Here is an 18,780-nt window from a genome sequence, read left to right as displayed (position 1 = left end):
TTTTTAAAAGAACCAAAATGTTTATTATTATTATTATTATTATTATTGTTATTGTTATTATTATTGTTGTTGTTATTATTATTATTATTATTATTATTATTATTATTATTATTATTATTATTATTATTAGGGCCTCAGAAGGATAGTAATGATGAGTATTAGAGAGATAACAATCCGTCCTCCTCCGTCCCAGTGGACACTTCTGCTCTGGTTCCTCCCTCTTTCTTCGGCTGAAATTTCACAAACATTCCCACACTCTCCTCTTCTCCTCTCAGTCTCTAGTACCTTCATCACCTCCCTCATTCCTCCTCCTCTTCATCCACTTCATCCCTCTCCCTCCTCCTCAGCCTCCGCAGTTCAGGAATCCCGGCTGCTGTTCTGGCGTGGAGAGCGTCTGAGGAACATCACCAGAGCTCTGAGACATTCTGCTTTTTTCCTCAAGAGTGTGAATATCAATGAAGGCTTTTGTGTAATTTTTCATAAACTTACTGAACCATCTTCATCATCATCATCATCATCATCATCACTTTCATCACTTTTTACAAGGTAAACAATTCTTCTATTCTTTATACTTCCATGCTTTAAGCAGGTTCTTGTCAGGTTTTTCATCTAGGTCTACTCTGTCAGGTCTCTAACAGGGTCCTGTATAAAATTAAAAAAAAAAAAAATGTATATTATATATAAATAGTAATAATTAATAAATAAATAAGTTATAACTGACAAATTTAGCTAAAGAACCCTAGACATTTTTATGATTTATGAAGCTAATGAATTTCTTTCTTACAATTTAAAAAAAAAAAAATTAATGAAATTAAATAAACTGGATGACGATCATCAGAACATCTCTAATTATTTGTACAAAATCAACCAGCCTGCAAAATTTACTTATTTATTTGTTTGTTTATTTATTTGTGTATGCATGCATGTATGTATGTATTTATTTATATTTTTATTTTTATTATTATTGTTATTATTATTTTATTTATTTATTCATTTCTTTATTTTGTTATTTAGTTTATTTATAAAACATGGATAAATGATTATATATATTTTTCTAAATAATAAGAATGTCAAAAAAACATGGTGAAGTGAACTTTTTATTATGGAGTTTTTGGTTTTGTTTTGTTTTTTTTTGGTGTAATTTATGACCAGATTTTTTAAAAATTTATTCATGTGTTTTATTCCTGAAGAGAAAATCCATTAGAAGAAACTTCAGGAATTTGGGAGGGTTTTTTCTTCTTTAAGCTCGTTTCCTACAGGAGAACCACACACAGACTTCACACACGGTTCCACTGTGGATCATTGTTCAGACTCTCAGCAGCCTCAGGTTTATTTCCACTACAGGAACCTTTGAGACGTTTAGATGCTGTTCAACCAGAAGGAACTTTTCATAATTTCAGGGAGTTTAGGTGAATTTTTAGCTACAGGAGCTTTTACAGGAGCTCACTTCAGGTGGCACGGTGGCTTCATGGTCAGCACTGTTGCCTCACAGCAAGAAGGTCCTGGGTTTGAATCCCGGGTTCGAACAGACAGGGGCCTTTCTGTGTGGAGTTTGCATGTTCTCCTCGTGCCTGTGTGGGTTTACTCCGGGTACTCCGGTTCCTCTCACAGTCCAAAAACATGTACATTAGGTTGATTGGTAATTCTAAATTGCCCATAGGAGTGAGTGTGTGTGGTTGTCTGTCTATATGTGTGGCCCTGTGATGGACTGGTGACCTGTCCAGGGTGTAACTCAAGAAAAGGTTCCTGCTGTCATGTTACTAAAGGTAAAATTAAAGGAATAAGTGATGGAATGATCACATTAGATTTTTTTTAGAGGAACCTTTCAGGAGCCTTAGAAATTCAGATTCATTCTCAAATCAAGAAACTCTGGAAACTTTATAAAAGTGTTTTTAATGGCAGGAACCTTTTCAGGAACTCTGGAAATTTAGATGCATGTATTTATTTGCATTTGGATGTTTTTCCTCATGAAGAACCTTTTCAGGCACCGAGGAACTTTTGGTTCTTTTTTATTCCAGGAACCTTTCAGAAAGTTTAGCTGGACTTCCATCAGAAGGAACTTTTAAAGTACAGAAAACAGATTTAGGAGAACTTTGATTACATTGAACAATTTCAGGATCCCAGGAATTTAGATTTTTAGATTTTTCTTAGTAGGAACCTTTTTGGAAATCCAGGAACTTTTTACATTTTTTAACATTTTCAGGAACCCAGGACATTTTGCTGCAATCTATTCATTGCAGGAACCTTTTCAAACCAAAGTGAACTTTTTCACAGTGAGAAACTTCCAGGAACCAAGAAGACTGGTTTCATATCAGGAACTTTTTCAGGAACTTGAGAGCTTGATTAAGCATGTGATCTCTTAATGAATGTTTTTAGTGCTTTTACATGAGACATGAACTGTTTACATTTTAGTAGAAGGTCTTAAAAGTCTGGGTTTGTGCACTTGATGGATTTTATTTGTGTTTTTATTTCTTACTTCCTTTTCCTTCCTTTTTACTTCCTGTGTCTTACTTCCTTTTCCAAGCGTGGCTCATGGTGAGGCCTGACCGCCACTGGGGACCGTTCATGAAAGGCCAGAGTCTGTGGTGTGCACGAGCAAATCCAAATGATTGGTCATAGATAACGAGACAGCGGTAGCTCCATCTTCGTCTGGTGCTGACATGGCATGAGTGTGTGTCTGTGTGTGTGTGTGTGTGTGTGTGTGCCTCAGGGAAAGGGCTTTTATGTCATTTTTACAGACTCATGTGGAAGGAAATGACCTTTTAGAATCAACAAAGAGAACAAAAGCTTTCTTCATGCGTGACTGAAGCAGTAATATTTCCTCCACTCCAGTAGGGGGAGAGTGTGTGTTACAGAAGGAGGAGAGTGTAGGAGGAGAGTGTGTGTTACAGAAGGAGGAGAGTGTAGGGGGAGAGTGTGTGTTACAGTAGGAGGAGAGTGTGTGTTACAGTAGGAGGAGAGTGTGTGTTACATTAGGAGGAGAGTGTGTGTTACAGTAGGAGGAGAGTGTGTGTTACATTAGGAGGAGAGTGTGTGTTACAGTAGGAGGAGAGTGTGTGTTACAGTAGGGGGAGAGTGTGTGTTACAGTAGGAGGAGAGTGTGTGTTACATTAGGAGGAGAGTGTGTGTTACAGTAGGAGGAGAGTGTAGGGGGAGAGTGTGTGTTACAGTAGGAGGAGAGTGTGTGTTACAGTAGGAGGAGAGTGTGTGTTACATTAGGAGGAGAGTGTGTGTTACAGTAGGAGGAGAGTGTGTGTTACAGTAGGGGGAGAGTGTGTGTTACAGTAGGAGGAGAGTGTGTGTTACATTAGGAGGAGAGTGTGTGTTACAGTAGGAGGAGAGTGTAGGGGGAGAGTGTGTGTTACAGTAGGAGGAGAGTGTGTGTTACAGTAGGAGGAGAGTGTGTGTTACATTAGGAGGAGAGTGTGTGTTACAGTAGGAGGAGAGTGTGTGTTACAGTAGGAGGAGAGTGTGTGTTACAATAGGAGGAGAGTGTGTGTTACATTAGGAGTAGAGTGTGTGTTACAGTAGGAGGAGAGTGTGTGTTACAGTAGGGGAAGAGTGTGTGTTACAGAAGGAGGAGAGTGTAGGGGGAGAGTGTGTGTTACAGTAGGAGGAGAGTGTGTGTTACAGTAGGAGGAGAGTGTGTGTTACAGTAGGGGGAGAGTGTGTGTTAGAGCAGGGGGAGAGTGTGTGTTAGAGCAGGGGGAGAGTGTGTGTTAGAGCAGGGGGAGAGTGTGTGTTACAGCAGGGGGAGAGTGTGTGTTACAGTAGGAGGAGAGTGTGTGTTACAGTAGGAGGAGAGTGTGTGTTACAGTAGGAGGAGAGTGTGTGTTACAGTAGGGGGAGAGTGTAGGGGGAGAGTGTGTGTTACAGCAGGGGGAGAGTGTGTGTTACAGCAGGGGGAGAGTGTGTGTTACAGTAGGAGGAGAGTGTGTGTTACAGTAGGAGGAGAGTGTGTGTTACAGCAGGGGGAGAGTGTGTGTTACAGCAGGGGGAGAGTGTGTGTTACAGTAGGAGGAGAGTGTGTGTTACAGCAGGGGGAGAGTGTGTGTTACAGCAGGGGGAGAGTGTGTGTTACAGCAGGGGGAGAGTGTGTGTTACAGTAGGAGGAGAGTGTGTGTTACAGTAGGAGGAGAGTGTGTGTTACATTAGGAGGAGAGTGTGTGTTACAGTAGGAGGAGAGTGTGTGTTACAGTAGGAGGAGAGTGTGTGTTACAGTAGGAGGAGAGTGTGTGTTACAGTAGGGGAAGAGTGTGTGTTACAGAAGGAGGAGAGTGTAGGAGGAGAGTGTGTGTTACAGTAGGAGGAGAGTGTGTGTTACAGTAGGAGGAGAGTGTGTGTTACAGTAGGGGGAGAGTGTGTGTTAGAGCAGGGGGAGAGTGTGTGTTAGAGCAGGGGGAGAGTGTGTGTTAGAGCAGGGGGAGAGTGTGTGTTACAGCAGGGGGAGAGTGTGTGTTACAGTAGGAGGAGAGTGTGTGTTACAGTAGGAGGAGAGTGTGTGTTACAGTAGGAGGAGAGTGTGTGTTACAGTAGGGGGAGAGTGTAGGGGGAGAGTGTGTGTTACAGCAGGGGGAGAGTGTGTGTTACAGCAGGGGGAGAGTGTGTGTTACAGTAGGAGGAGAGTGTGTGTTACAGTAGGAGGAGAGTGTGTGTTACAGCAGGGGGAGAGTGTGTGTTACAGCAGGGGGAGAGTGTGTGTTACAGTAGGAGGAGAGTGTGTGTTACAGTAGGAGGAGAGTGTGTGTTACAGTAGGGGGAGAGTGTGTGTTACAGTAGGAGGAGAGTGTGTGTTACAGCAGGGGGAGAGTGTGTGTTACAGCAGGGGGAGAGTGTGTGTTACAGTAGGAGGAGAGTGTGTGTTACAGTAGGGGGAGAGTGTAGGGGGAGAGTGTGTGTTACAGTAGGGGGAGAGTGTGTGTTACAGTAGGAGGAGAGTGTAGGGGGAGAGTGTGTGTTACAGTAGGAGGAGAGTGTGTGTTACAGTAGGGGGAGAGTGTGTGTTACAGTAGGGGGAGAGTGTGTGTTACAGCAGGGGGAGAGTGTAGGGGGAGAGTGTGTGTTACAGTAGGAGGAGAGTGTGTGTTACAGCAGGGGGAGAGTGTAGGGGGAGAGTGTGTGTTACAGCAGGGGGAGAGTGTGTGTTACAGCAGGGGGAGAGTGTGTGTTACAGTAGGGGGAGAGTGTGTGTTACAGTAGGAGGAGAGTGTGTGTTACAGTAGGGGGAGAGTGTGTGTTACAGCAGGGGGAGAGTGTGTGTTACAGTAGGAGGAGAGTGTGTGTTACATTAGGAGGAGAGTGTGTGTTACATTAGGAGGAGAGTGTGTGTTACAGAAGGAGGAGAGTGTAGGGGGAGAGTGTGTGTTACAGTAGGAGGTGAGTGTGTGTTACAGTAGGAGGAGAGTGTGTGTTACAGTAGGAGGAGAGTGTGTGTTACATTAGGAGGAGAGTGTGTGTTACAGTAGGGGGAGAGTGTGTGTTACAGTAGGGGGAGAGTGTGTGTTACAGTAGGAGGAGAGTGTGTGTTACATTAGGAGGAGAGTGTGTGTTACAGTAGGGGAAGAGTGTGTGTTACAGAAGGAGGAGAGTGTAGGGGGAGAGTGTGTGTTACAGTAGGAGGAGAGTGTGTGTTACAGTAGGAGGAGAGTGTGTGTTACAGTAGGGGGAGAGTGTGTGTTAGAGCAGGGGGAGAGTGTGTGTTAGAGCAGGGGGAGAGTGTGTGTTACAGTAGGAGGAGAGTGTGTGTTACAGTAGGAGGAGAGTGTGTGTTACAGTAGGAGGAGAGTGTGTGTTACAGTAGGAGGAGAGTGTGTGTTACAGTAGGGGGAGAGTGTAGGGGGAGAGTGTGTGTTACAGCAGGGGGAGAGTGTGTGTTACAGCAGGGGGAGAGTGTGTGTTACAGTAGGAGGAGAGTGTGTGTTACAGTAGGAGGAGAGTGTGTGTTACAGTAGGGGGAGAGTGTGTGTTACAGTAGGGGGAGAGTGTGTGTTACAGTAGGAGGAGAGTGTGTGTTACAGCAGGGGGAGAGTGTGTGTTACAGCAGGGGGAGAGTGTGTGTTACAGTAGGGGGAGAGTGTGTGTTAGAGTAGGAGGAGAGTGTGTGTTACAGTAGGAGGAGAGTGTGTGTTACAGTAGGGGGAGAGTGTGTGTTACAGTAGGGGGAGAGTGTGTGTTACAGCAGGGGGAGAGTGTAGGGGGAGAGTGTGTGTTACAGTAGGAGGAGAGTGTGTGTTACAGCAGGGGGAGAGTGTAGGGGGAGAGTGTGTGTTACAGCAGGGGGAGAGTGTGTGTTACAGCAGGGGGAGAGTGTGTGTTACAGTAGGGGGAGAGTGTGTGTTACAGTAGGAGGAGAGTGTGTGTTACAGTAGGGGGAGAGTGTGTGTTACAGTAGGGGGAGAGTGTGTGTTACAGCAGGGGGAGAGTGTGTGTTACAGCAGGGGGAGAGTGTGTGTTACAGTAGGAGGAGAGTGTGTGTTACATTAGGAGGAGAGTGTGTGTTACATTAGGAGGAGAGTGTGTGTTACATTAGGAGGAGAGTGTGTGTTACAGAAGGAGGAGAGTGTAGGGGGAGAGTGTGTGTTACAGTAGGAGGTGAGTGTGTGTTACAGTAGGGGGAGAGTGTGTGTTACAGTAGGAGGAGAGTGTGTGTTACAGTAGGAGGAGAGTGTGTGTTACAGAAGGAGGAGAGTGTAGGGGGAGAGTGTGTGTTACAGTAGGAGGTGAGTGTGTGTTACAGTAGGGGGAGAGTGTGTGTTACAGTAGGAGGAGAGTGTGTGTTACAGTAGGGGAAGAGTGTGTGTTACAGTAGGGGGAGAGTGTGTGTTACAGTAGGAGGAGAGTGTGTTACAGTAGGGGGAGAGTGTAGGGGGAGAGTGTGTGTTACAGTAGGGGGAGAGTGTGTGTTACAGTAGGAGGAGAGTGTAGGGGGAGAGTGTGTGTTACAGTAGGGGGAGAGTGTGTGTTACAGTAGGGGGAGAGTGTGTGTTACAGTAGGAGGAGAGTGTGTGTTACAGTAGGGGAAGAGTGTGTGTTACAGTAGGGGGAGAGTGTGTGTTACAGTAGGAGGAGAGTGTGTGTTACATTAGGAGGAGAGTGTGTGTTACAGTAGGAGGAGAGTGTAGGGGGAGAGTGTGTGTTACAGTAGGAGGAGAGTGTGTGTTACAGTAGGAGGAGAGTGTGTGTTACATTAGGAGGAGAGTGTGTGTTACAGTAGGAGGAGAGTGTGTGTTACAGTAGGGGGAGAGTGTGTGTTACAGTAGGAGGAGAGTGTGTGTTACAGTAGGGGGAGAGTGTGTGTTAGAGCAGGGGGAGAGTGTGTGTTAGAGCAGGGGGAGAGTGTGTGTTACAGCAGGGGGAGAGTGTGTGTTACAGTAGGAGGAGAGTGTAGGGGGAGAGTGTGTGTTACAGTTGGGGGAGAGTGTAGGGGGAGAGTGTGTGTTACAGTAGGGGGAGAGTGTGTGTTACAGTAGGGGGAGAGTGTGTGTTACAGTAGGGGGAGAGTGTGTGTTACAGCAGGGGGAGAGTGTGTGTTACAGCAGGGGGAGAGTGTAGGGGGAGAGTGTGTGTTACAGCAGGGGGAGAGTGTAGGGGGAGAGTGTGTGTTACAGCAGGGGGAGAGTGTAGGGGGAGAGTGTGTGTTACAGTAGGAGGAGAGTGTGTGTTACAGCAGGGGGAGAGTGTGTGTTACAGCAGGGGGAGAGTGTGTGTTACAGTAGGAGGAGAGTGTGTGTTACAGTAGGAGGAGAGTGTGTGTTACAGCAGGGGGAGAGTGTGTGTTACAGCAGGGGGAGAGTGTGTGTTACAGTAGGAGGAGAGTGTGTGTTACAGTAGGAGGAGAGTGTGTGTTACAGTAGGGGGAGAGTGTGTGTTACAGCAGGGGGAGAGTGTAGGGGGAGAGTGTGTGTTACAGTAGGGGGAGAGTGTGTGTTACAGTAGGGGGAGAGTGTGTGTTACAGCAGGGGGAGAGTGTAGGGGGAGAGTGTGTGTTACAGCAGGGGGAGAGTGTAGGGGGAGAGTGTGTGTTACAGTAGGAGGAGAGTGTGTGTTACAATAGGAGGAGAGTGTGTGTTACAGCAGGGGGAGAGTGTGTGTTACAGTAGGAGGAGAGTGTGTGTTACAGTAGGAGGAGAGTGTGTGTTACAGTAGGGGGAGAGTGTGTGTTACAGTAGGGGGAGAGTGTGTGTTACAGTAGGGGGAGAGTGTGTGTTACAGCAGGGGGAGAGTGTGTGTTACAGTAGGGGGAGCGTGTGTGTTACAGCAGGGGGAGAGTGTAGGGGGAGAGTGTGTGATACAGCAGGGGGAGAGCATGTGTTACAGGAGGGGGAGAGTGTAGGGGGAGAGTGTGGGTTACAGTAGGAGGAGAATGAGTGGTACAGGAGGGGGAGAGTGTGTGTTACAGTAGGAGGAGAGTGTGTGTTACAGTAGGAGGAGAGGGTGGGTTAGAGTGGGAGGAGAGTGTGTTACAGTAGGGGGAGAGTGTGTGTTACATTAGGGGGAGAGTGTGTGTTATAGCAGGGGGAGAGTGTAGGGGGAGAGTGTGTGTTACAGTAGGGGGAGAGTGTGTGTTACAGCAGGGGAGAGTGTGTGTTACAGCAGGGGAGAGTGTGTGTTACAGCAGGGGGAGAGTGTGTGTTACAGTAGGAGGAGAGTGTGTGTTACAGTAGGGGGAGAGTGTGTGTTACAGTAGGAGGAGAGTGTGTGTTACAGTAGGGGGAGAGTGTGTGTTACAGTAGGGGGAGAGTGTGTGTTACAGTAGGAGGAGAGTGTAGGGGGAGAGTGTGTGTTACAGTAGGAGGTGAGTGTGTGTTACAGTAGGAGGAGAGTGTGTGTTACAGTAGGGGGAGAGTGTGTGTTACAGTAGGAGGAGAGTGTAGGGGGAGAGTGTGTGTTACAGTAGGAGGAGAGTGTGTGTTACAGTAGGAGGAGAGTGTGTGTTATAGCAGGGGGAGAGTGTAGGGGGAGAGTGTGTGTTACAGTAGGAGGAGAGTGTGTTACAGTAGGGGGAGAGTGTGTGTTACAGCAGGGGGAGAGTGTGTGTTATAGCAGGGGGAGAGTGTAGGGGGAGAGTGTGTGTTACAGTAGGGGGAGAGTGTGTGTTACAGCAGGGGAGAGTGTGTTACAGCAGGGGGAGAGTGTGTGTTACAGTAGGAGGAGAGTGTGTGTTACAGTAGGGGGAGAGTGTGTGTTACAGTAGGAGGAGAGTGTGTGTTACAGTAGGGGGAGAGTGTGTGGTACAGTTGGGGGAGAGTCTGTGTTACAGTAGGAGGAGAGTCTGTGTTACAGTAGGGGGAGAGTGTGTGTTACAGTAGGGGGAGAGTGTGTGTTACAGCAGGGGGGGAGGGTGTGTTACAGTAGGGGGAGAGTGTGTGTTACAGTAGGGGGAGAGTGTGTGTTACAGTAGGGGGAGAGTGTGTGTTACAGCAGGGGGAGAGTGTGTGTTACAGTAGGGGGAGTGTGTGTGTTACAGCAGGGGGAGAGTGTAGGGGGAGAGTGTGTGTTACAGCAGGGGGAGAGTATGTGTTACAGCAGGGGGAGAGTGTAGGGGGAGAGTGTGTGTTACAGTAGGAGGAGAGTGTGTGTTACAGCAGGGGGAGAGTGTGTGTTACAGTAGGAGGAGAGTGTAGGGGGAGAGTGTGTGTTACAGTAGGAGGTGAGTGTGTGTTACAGTAGGGGGAGAGTGTGTGTTACAGTAGGAGGAGAGTGTAGGGGGAGAGTGTGTGTTACAGTAGGGGGAGAGTGTGTGTTACAGTAGGGGGAGAGTGTGTGTTACAGCAGGGGGAGAGTGTGTGTTACAGCAGGGGGAGAGTGTGTGTTACAGCAGGGGGAGAGTGTGTGTTACAGTAGGGGGAGAGTGTGTGTTACAGCAGGGGGAGAGTGTGTGTTACAGTAGGGGGAGAGTGTGTGTTACAGTAGGAGGAGAGTGTGTGTTACAGTAGGAGGAGAGTGTGTGTTACAGTAGGAGGAGAGTGTGTGTTACAGTAGGAGGAGAGTGTGTGTTACAGTAGGGGGAGAGTGTGTGTTACAGTAGGGGGAGAGTGTGTGTTACAGTAGGAGGAGAGTGTGTGTTACAGTAGGGGGAGAGTGTGTGTTACAGTAGGGGGAGAGTGTGTTACAGTAGGAGGAGAGTGTGTGTTACAGTAGGGGGAGAGTGTGTGTTACAGTAGGGGGAGAGTGTGTGTTACAGTAGGAGGAGAGTGTGTGTTACAGTAGGGGGAGAGTGTGTGTTACAGCAGGGGGAGAGTGTGTGTTACAGTAGGAGGAGAGTGTGTGTTACAGTAGGGGGAGAGTGTGTGTTACAGTAGGAGGAGAGTGTGTGTTACAGTAGGGGGAGAGTGTGTGTTACAGTAGGGGGAGAGTGTGTGTTACAGTAGGAGGAGAGTGTGTGTTACAGTAGGAGGAGAGTGTGTGTTACAGTAGGAGGAGAGTGTAGGGGGAGAGTGTGTGTTACAGTAGGGGGAGAGTGTGTGTTACAGTAGGGGGAGAGTGTGTGTTACAGTAGGAGGAGAGTGTGTGTTACAGTAGGAGGAGAGTGTAGGGGGAGAGTGTGTGTTACAGTAGGAGGAGAGTGTGTGTTACAGTAGGGGGAGAGTGTGTGTTACAGTAGGAGGAGAGTGTGTGTTACAGTAGGGGGAGAGTGTGTGTTACAGTAGGAGGAGAGTGTGTGTTACAGTAGGAGGAGAGTGTGTGTTACAGTAGGGGGAGAGTGTGTGTTACAGTAGGAGGAGAGTGTGTGTTACAGTAGGAGGAGAGTGTAGGGGGAGAGTGTGTGTTACAGTAGGAGGAGAGTGTGTGTTACAGTAGGGGGAGAGTGTGTGTTACAGCAGGGGGAGAGTGTAGGGGGAGAGTGTGTGTTACAGTAGGAGGAGAGTGTGTGTTACAGTAGGAGGAGAGTGTGTGTTACAGTAGGAGGAGAGTGTGTGTTACAGCAGGGGGAGAGTGTGTGTTACAGTAGGGGGAGAGTGTGTGTTACAGCAGGGGGAGAGTGTGTGTTACAGTAGGAGGAGAGTGTGTGTTACAGTAGGAGGAGAGTGTGTGTTACAGTAGGAGGAGAGTGTGTGTTACAGTAGGAGGAGAGTGTGTGTTACAGTAGGAGGAGAGTGTGTGTTACAGCAGGGGGAGAGTGTGTGTTACAGTAGGGGGAGAGTGTGTTACAGTAGGAGGTGAGTGTGTGTTACAGTAGGAGGAGAGTGTGTGTTACAGTAGGGGGAGAGTGTGTGTTACAGTAGGAGGAGAGTGTAGGGGGAGAGTGTGTGTTACAGTAGGAGGAGAGTGTGTGTTACAGTAGGAGGAGAGTGTGTGTTACCGTAGGGGGAGAGTGTGTGTTACAGTAGGAGGAGAGTGTGTGTTACAGTAGGGGGAGAGTGTGTGTTACAGTAGGAGGAGAGTGTGTGTTACAGTAGGAGGAGAGTGTAGGGGGAGAGTGTGTGTTACAGTAGGAGGTGAGTGTGTGTTACAGTAGGAGGAGAGTGTGTGTTACAGTAGGGGGAGAGTGTGTGTTACAGCAGGGGGAGAGTGTGTGTTACAGCAGGGGGAGAGTGTGTGTTACAGTAGGAGGAGAGTGTGTGTTACAGCAGGGGGAGAGTGTGTGTTACAGTAGGAGGAGAGTGTGTGTTACAGTAGGAGGAGAGTGTGTGTTACAGTAGGAGGAGAGTGTGTGTTACAGTAGGGGGAGAGTGTGTGTTACAGTAGGAGGAGAGTGTGTGTTACAGTAGGGGGAGAGTGTGTGTTACAGTAGGGGGAGAGTGTGTGTTACAGTAGGAGGAGAGTGTGTGTTACAGTAGGGGGAGAGTGTGTGTTACAGCAGGGGGAGAGTGTGTGTTACAGCAGGGGGAGAGTGTGTGTTACAGTAGGAGGAGAGTGTGTGTTACAGTAGGGGGAGAGTGTGTGTTACAGTAGGAGGAGAGTGTGTGTTACAGCAGGGGGAGAGTGTGTGTTACAGTAGGAGGAGAGTGTGTGTTACAGTAGGGGGAGAGTGTGTGTTACAGCAGGGGGAGAGTGTGTGTTACAGTAGGAGGAGAGTGTGTGTTACAGTAGGAGGAGAGTGTGTGTTACAGTAGGAGGTGAGTGTGTGTTACAGTAGGAGGAGAGTGTGTGTTACAGTAGGGGGAGAGTGTGTGTTACAGTAGGAGGAGAGTGTAGGAGGAGAGTGTGTGTTACAGTAGGAGGAGAGTGTGTGTTACAGTAGGGGGAGAGTGTGTATTACAGTAGGGGGAGAGTGTGTGTTACAGCAGGGGGAGAGTGTGTGTTACAGTAGGAGGAGAGTGTAGGGGGAGAGTGTGTGTTACAGTAGGGGGAGAGTGTGTGTTACAGTAGGAGGAGAGTGTGTGTTACAGTAGGAGGTGAGTGTGTATTACAGTAGGAGGAGAGTGTGTGTTACAGTAGGGGGAGAGTGTGTGTTACAGTAGGAGGAGAGTGTAGGAGGAGAGTGTAGGGGGAGAGTGTGTGTTACAGTAGGAGGAGAGTGTAGGGGGAGAGTGTAGGGGGAGAGTGTGTGTTACAGCAGGGGGAGAGTGTAGGGGGAGAGTGTGTGTTACAGTAGGAGGAGAGTGTGTGTTACAGTAGGAGGAGAGTGTGTGTTACAGTAGGGGGAGAGTGTGTGTTACAGTAGGGGGAGAGTGTGTATTACAGTAGGAGGAGAGTGTGTGTTACAGTAGGAGGAGAGTGTGTGTTACAGCAGGGGGAGAGTGTGTGTTACAGTAGGGGGAGAGTGTGTATTACAGTAGTAGGAGAGTGTGTGTTACAGTAGGGGGAGAGTGTAGGAGGAGAGTGTGTGTTACAGTAGGAGGAGAGTGTAGGAGGAGAGTGTGTGTTACAGTAGGAGGAGAGTGTGTGTTACAGTAGGGGGAGAGTGTAGGAGGAGAGTGTGTGTTACAGTAGGAGGAGAGTGTGTGTTACAGCAGGGGGAGAGTGTGTGTTACAGTAGGAGGAGAGTGTGTGTTACAGTAGGGGGAGAGTGTGTGTTACAGTAGGAGGAGAGTGTGTGTTACAGTAGGAGGAGAGTGTGTGTTACAGTAGGGGGAGAGTGTGTGTTACAGTAGGGGGAGAGTGTGTGTTACAGTAGGAGGAGAGTGTAGGGGGAGAGTGTGTGTTACAGTAGGGGGAGAGTGTGTGTTACAGCAGGGGAGACTGTCAGTTTATTCAATTTATTTGACTCATTTCAAATCAGTTTGGTTCAGTTCAGTCTGATTTGATTTTTTTTAACAGCATTTTCACTTTTCAGTATCACAAACATTTTCCATCACAGGAACCTTTTCAAGAAGTTGATCTTTAGATTTGCTTCAACCAGAGGAACCTTTGAGGATGCATCAAGAACCAAGACGTTTTGTAGAAACACACACAAAAAAACAGCATTTTAACTTTTTAGGATCCCACGAACCTTTTTTTTTTTTTTTTTTTTTACCACGAGATCCTTTTCAGGAACTTAGGGAACTTATTATATCTTTTCTTTTTTTACCACTGTATCCGGAATAAGGACTTCATGCTTGTTTCTGAACCTTTTCCAGAACTGACTACTTTAAATTTGCATTTTCACCACAAAAACGTTTTCAGAAACCCAGAGATCTTAGATCCACTTCATCAGGAATCAGTGAGGACTTGGAACAATTCCACAGTAAAACCCTTCTCAGGAACTGAGGAACCTTTTCAGAAACATGTTTCTGAAACACTGTTAAACATTTGGTTGTAAAAAAAAATTTGTTATTGGAGGTTTTAGACTTCTGGTCATTATACGTTAATGTGATGTCACATGATCTCAAATCAAACACATCACGACTAGCCTTTATTTACTTTTTGTCCTTTTTTGATGCAGAAGTGCAGCTTTATATTAACAGCATGAGCTAAGCTAGCCAACTAAACACAAACACACTAATATTGACTAGCTTAGCTAATGTTAATATCTCTAGCAGGAAGTTTTAGCTGCTAATAAACAGCCATGTTTGCTAACAAGCGGGCGAATGTTAGCTAACTATCACAGTAATTATATGCAGAAGTTCATTAGCTCTGAAGCTAGCAAACCACTAAGATAGTAATCCGCTAAGTAAACAGTGAGCGCTGACGCTAACAATGCTGAGGTTATGAAGTTCTTGCCTCAGGCTTGTTTTTTTTCTCCCCTCATGAGATCAGTGCTAAGGACACCGCTAACCCCGACGTCAAGCTCTTTGGAATGTAGCTCACGTGGACTCTGAACTCAGACACTGTTTCCTTCACATGTGAAGATTAATCCCTAAGCTTCAGTTCACACACACACACACACACACACACACAGACACACACACACACAGAGTTCAAACGTGTGTGTGTGTGGTGGTGATGATGATGATGATGATCACGTGTTTCTCGGAGAAAGAAAACTAGCAAGAGAGAAGTTGCTATTTATGCTAAAGCTTAGCATCACATGCAGGGATTTAATCTGAACACACAAAGAAAATCATTCTTAACACACACACACACACAGAGTCCAAAATAAGGCATTAGCAATCCTGCTAGCAATCCCCTTAGGCCTCAGTTAGCTTATGTGCAGTAGAAGGGTCAGCAGGTGAGATTTTCAGTCCTGAAGGAGGTTTTATTTCTTAATTGCCCTAGTTCTGTTCTCTGGTCTGGGGAGTCTGTCACTCACAGGACAAACTGAGGCATCATGGGACACTTAAATAAAACCCCACAATCCTCCAGCAGCCACGGCGCAATAAACCTAACACCAATTACTGCTCTGTGAAAACCTGTGGAACTTTAGCCAGCGTTGCAGGACAGGAAATTACCCGGGAGCTTAGACTGAACATGGAAGTGACAGAATCACAGAACCTACATCCACAAAATGGTGAAGATTTCAGAGCATGGAAGGTGTGCAGAGATAGATAGTTCACTGAATGGCCACTAGAGGGCGTGTCACATGTATCACATGTACTGTACATGTGTATCACAACTGAATCTTATAAATTTCTACTCCTCGAATGATTCCAGTGACTCGTTAAAGTCCTGCTTCTTTTCTCCTGTTTCTTCAGGATGTATCTGGAGAATAAGAGCAGTCTGGAGATGTCTCCAGCTGGAGCTCAGGGCCATCAGAAGTCTGAGGCTGTGGCAGGAAACTTTGATGAGCTGATTCTCCTAGAAGGATTTTCCAACAGGGCGGAGACTCGGAAGCTGCTGCAGGCCGCTACTGTACCGCCGGGTCACCACATCATCTACACTGACCACCAGGAGCACAGGTATCACTGCTGAGGGAGGGAGGGAGCGAGGGAGGTAAAGAGAGAAAGAGAGAGAGAGAGAGAGAGAGAGAGAAGGCCCAAAAAGACAGAGAAACAAAGAGAGTGAAAAGTAAAACTCCACTCTGAGACCTGACACAGAAAATGTCTCAGTAACTCCATGGTAACAGTAACTCAGTGGTGACAGTAACTCCATGGTAACAGTAACTCAGTGGTGACAGTAACTCAGTGGTGACAGTAACTCAGTGGTGACAGTAACTCCATGGTAACAGTAACTCAGTGGTGACAGTAACTCCATGGTGACAGTAACTCAGTGGTAACAGTAACTCAGTGGTGACAGTAACTCAGTGGTGACAGTAACTCCATGGTAACAGTAACTCAGTTCTAACAGTAACTCAGTGGTGACAGTAACTCCATGGTAACAGTAACTCAGTGGTGACAGTAACTCAGTGGTGACAGTAACTCAGTGGTGACAGTAACTCCATGGTAACAGTAACTCAGTGGTGACAGTAACTCAGTGGTGACAGTAACTCCATGGTAACAGTAACTCAGTGGTGACAGTAACTCAGTGGTGACAGTAACTCAGTGGTGACAGTAACTCCATGGTAACAGTAACTCAGTGGTGACAGTAACTCAGTGGTGACAGTAACTCAGTGGTGACAGTAACTCCATGGTAACAGTAACTCAGTGGTGACAGTAACTCAGTGGTGACAGTAACTCCATGGTAACAGTAACTCAGTTCTAACAGTAACTCAGTGGTGACAGTAACTCCATGGTAACAGTAACTCAGTGGTGACAGTAACTCAGTGGTAACAGTAACTCAGTGGTGACAGTAACTCAGTGGTGACAGTAACTCCATGGTAACAGTAACTCAGTGGTGACAGTAACTCCGTGGTGACAGTAACTCCATGGTGACAGTAACTCCATGGTGACAATAACTCAGTGGTGACAGTAACTCCATGGTAACAGTAACTCCATGGTAACAGTAACTCAGTGGTGACAGTAACTCAGTGGTGACAGTAACTTAGTGGTGACAGTAACTCCATGGTGACAGTAACTCCATGGTGACAGTAACTCCATGGTGACAATAACTCAGTGGTGACAGTAACTCCATGGTAACAGTAACTCCATGGTGACAATAACTCAGTGGTGACAGTAACTCCATGGTAACAGTAACTCCATGGTAACAGTAACTCAGTGGTGACAGTAACTCCGTGGTGACAGTAACTTAGTGGTGACAGTAACTCCATGGTGACAGTAACTCCATGGTGACAGTAACTCCATGGTAACAATAACTCAGTGGTAACAGTAACTCAGTGGTGACAGTAACTCAGTGGTAACAGTAACTCAGTGGTAACAGTAACTCAGTGGTAACAGTAACTGCATGGTAACAGTAACTCCATGGTAACAGTAACTCAGTGGTAACAGTAACTCAGTGGTAACAGTAACTCCGTGGTAACAGTAACTCAGTGGTAACAGTAACTCAGTGGTAACAGTAACTCCATGGTAACAGTAACTCAGTGGTGACAGTAACTCAGTGGTAACAGTAACTCAGTGGTAACAGTAACTCAGTGGTAACAGTAACTCCGTGGTAACAGTAACTCAGTGGTAACAGTAACTCAGTGGTAACAGTAACTCCATGGTAACAGTAACTCAGTGGTAACAGTAACTCAGTGGTGACAGTAACTCAGTGGTAACAGTAACTCCATGGTAACAGTAACTCAGTGGTAACAGTAACTCAGTGGTGACAATAACTCAGTGGTGACAGTCACTCAGTGGTAACAGTAACTCCGTGGTAACAGTAACTCAGTGGTAACAGTAACTCCATGGTGACAATAACTCAGTGGTGACAGTAACTCAGTGGTAACAGTAACTCGATGGTGACAATAACTCAGTGGTGACAGTAACTCAGTGGTGACAGTAACTCAGTTCTAACAGTAACTCAGTGGTGACAGTAACTCAGTGGTGACAGTAACTCAGTGGTGACAGTAACTCAGTGGTGACAGTAACTCAGTGGTGACAATAACTCAGTGGTGACAGTAACTCAGTGGTGACAGTAACTCAGTGGTGACAGTAACTCCAGGGTAACAGTAACTCAGTGGTGACAGTAACTCAGTGGTGACAATAACTCAGTGGTGACAATAACTCAGTGGTAACAGTAACTCCAGGGTAACAGTAACTCAGTGGTGACAGTAACTCAGTGGTGACAATAACTCAGTGGTGACAGTAACTCAGTGGTGACAATAACTCAGTGGTAACAGTAACTCAGTGGTGACAGTAACTCAGTGGTAACAGTAACTCAGTGGTGACAGTAACTCCAGGGTAACAGTAACTCAGTGGTGACAATAACTCAGTGGTGACAGTAACTCAGTGGTGACAGTAACTCAGTGGTGACAGTAACTCCAGGGTAACAGTAACTCAGTGGTGACAGTAACTCAGTGGTGACAGTAACTCAGTGGTGACAGTAACTCCAGGGTAACAGTAACTCAGTGGTGACAATAACTCAGTGGTGACAATAACTCCAGGGTAACAGTAACTCAGTGGTAACAGTAACTCAGTGGTGACAGTAACTCAGTGGTAACAGTAACTCAGTGGTGACAATAACTCAGTGGTGACAATAACTCCAGGGTAACAGTAACTCAGTGGTGACAATAACTCAGTGGTGACAATAACTCAGTGGTGACAATAACTCAGTGGTGACAGTAACTCAGTGGTGACAGTAACTCAGTGGTGACAATAACTCAGTGGTGACAATAACTCAGTGGTGACAGTAACTCAGTGGTGACAGTAACTCAGTGGTGACAATAACTCAGTGGTGACAATAACTCCAGGGTAACAGTAACTCAGTGGTGACAGTAACTCAGTGGTAACAGTAACTCAGTGGTGACAATAACTCAGTGGTGACAATAACTCAGTGGTGACAGTAACTCAGTGGTGACAGTAACTCAGTGGTGACAATAACTCAGTGGTGACAGTAACTCCAGGGTAACAGTAACTCAGTGGTGACAATAACTCCAGGGTAACAGTAACTCAGTGGTAACAGTAACTCAGTGGTGACAGTAACTCAGTGGTAACAGTAACTCAGTGGTGACAATAACTCAGTGGTGACAATAACTCCAGGGTAACAGTAACTCAGTGGTAACAGTAACTCAGTGGTGACAGTAACTCAGTGGTAACAGTAACTCAGTGGTGACAATAACTCAGTGGTGACAATAACTCCAGGGTAACAGTAACTCAGTGGTAACAGTAACTCAGTGGTGACAATAACTCAGTGGTGACAATAACTCAGTGGTGACAATAACTCAGTGGTGACAGTAACTCAGTGGTGACAGTAACTCAGTGGTGACAATAACTCAGTGGTGACAGTAACTCCAGGGTAACAGTAACTCAGTGGTGACAGTAAGGAAGAGGGAGAGAAAAAAGGCCTGTAAAGACAGAGAAACAAAGAGAGTGAAAGACAGAGAGAGACAGAGAGGGTGAAAGAATGAGAGAGAAAGAGAACTGAACTCACCTCACAGCTGCTGCTAAGCCTATAAGAGTGTTACACAAACCTCTTACACACTCTGCTGACCGCTTACACATC

General features: G+C 46.5%; 1 protein-coding gene across 1 annotated transcript in view; it reads left to right on the top strand.

Moving 5' to 3' along the window:
• The first annotated feature begins 276 nt into the window (after positions 1–276).
• oca2 (oculocutaneous albinism II) overlaps positions 277–18,780 on the top strand; it is a 138,223-nt gene continuing 119,719 nt past the window's right edge. Inside the window, exons 1-2 of the mRNA XM_058401977.1 lie at positions 277–546; positions 14,997–15,200. Coding sequence (XP_058257960.1) covers positions 14,998–15,200 — 203 coding nt within the window. The 5' untranslated portion in view covers positions 277–546; position 14,997. The remainder of the gene's footprint in view (positions 547–14,996; positions 15,201–18,780) is intronic.

The sequence above is a fragment of the Hemibagrus wyckioides genome, linkage group LG11, assembly GCF_019097595.1.
Source record: "Hemibagrus wyckioides isolate EC202008001 linkage group LG11, SWU_Hwy_1.0, whole genome shotgun sequence".
In the NCBI taxonomy this organism is placed as follows: Eukaryota; Metazoa; Chordata; class Actinopteri; order Siluriformes; family Bagridae; genus Hemibagrus; species Hemibagrus wyckioides.
The sequence above is the reverse complement of the archived record's forward strand: the minus strand, read 5'-3'. Positions and strand labels throughout refer to the sequence as shown.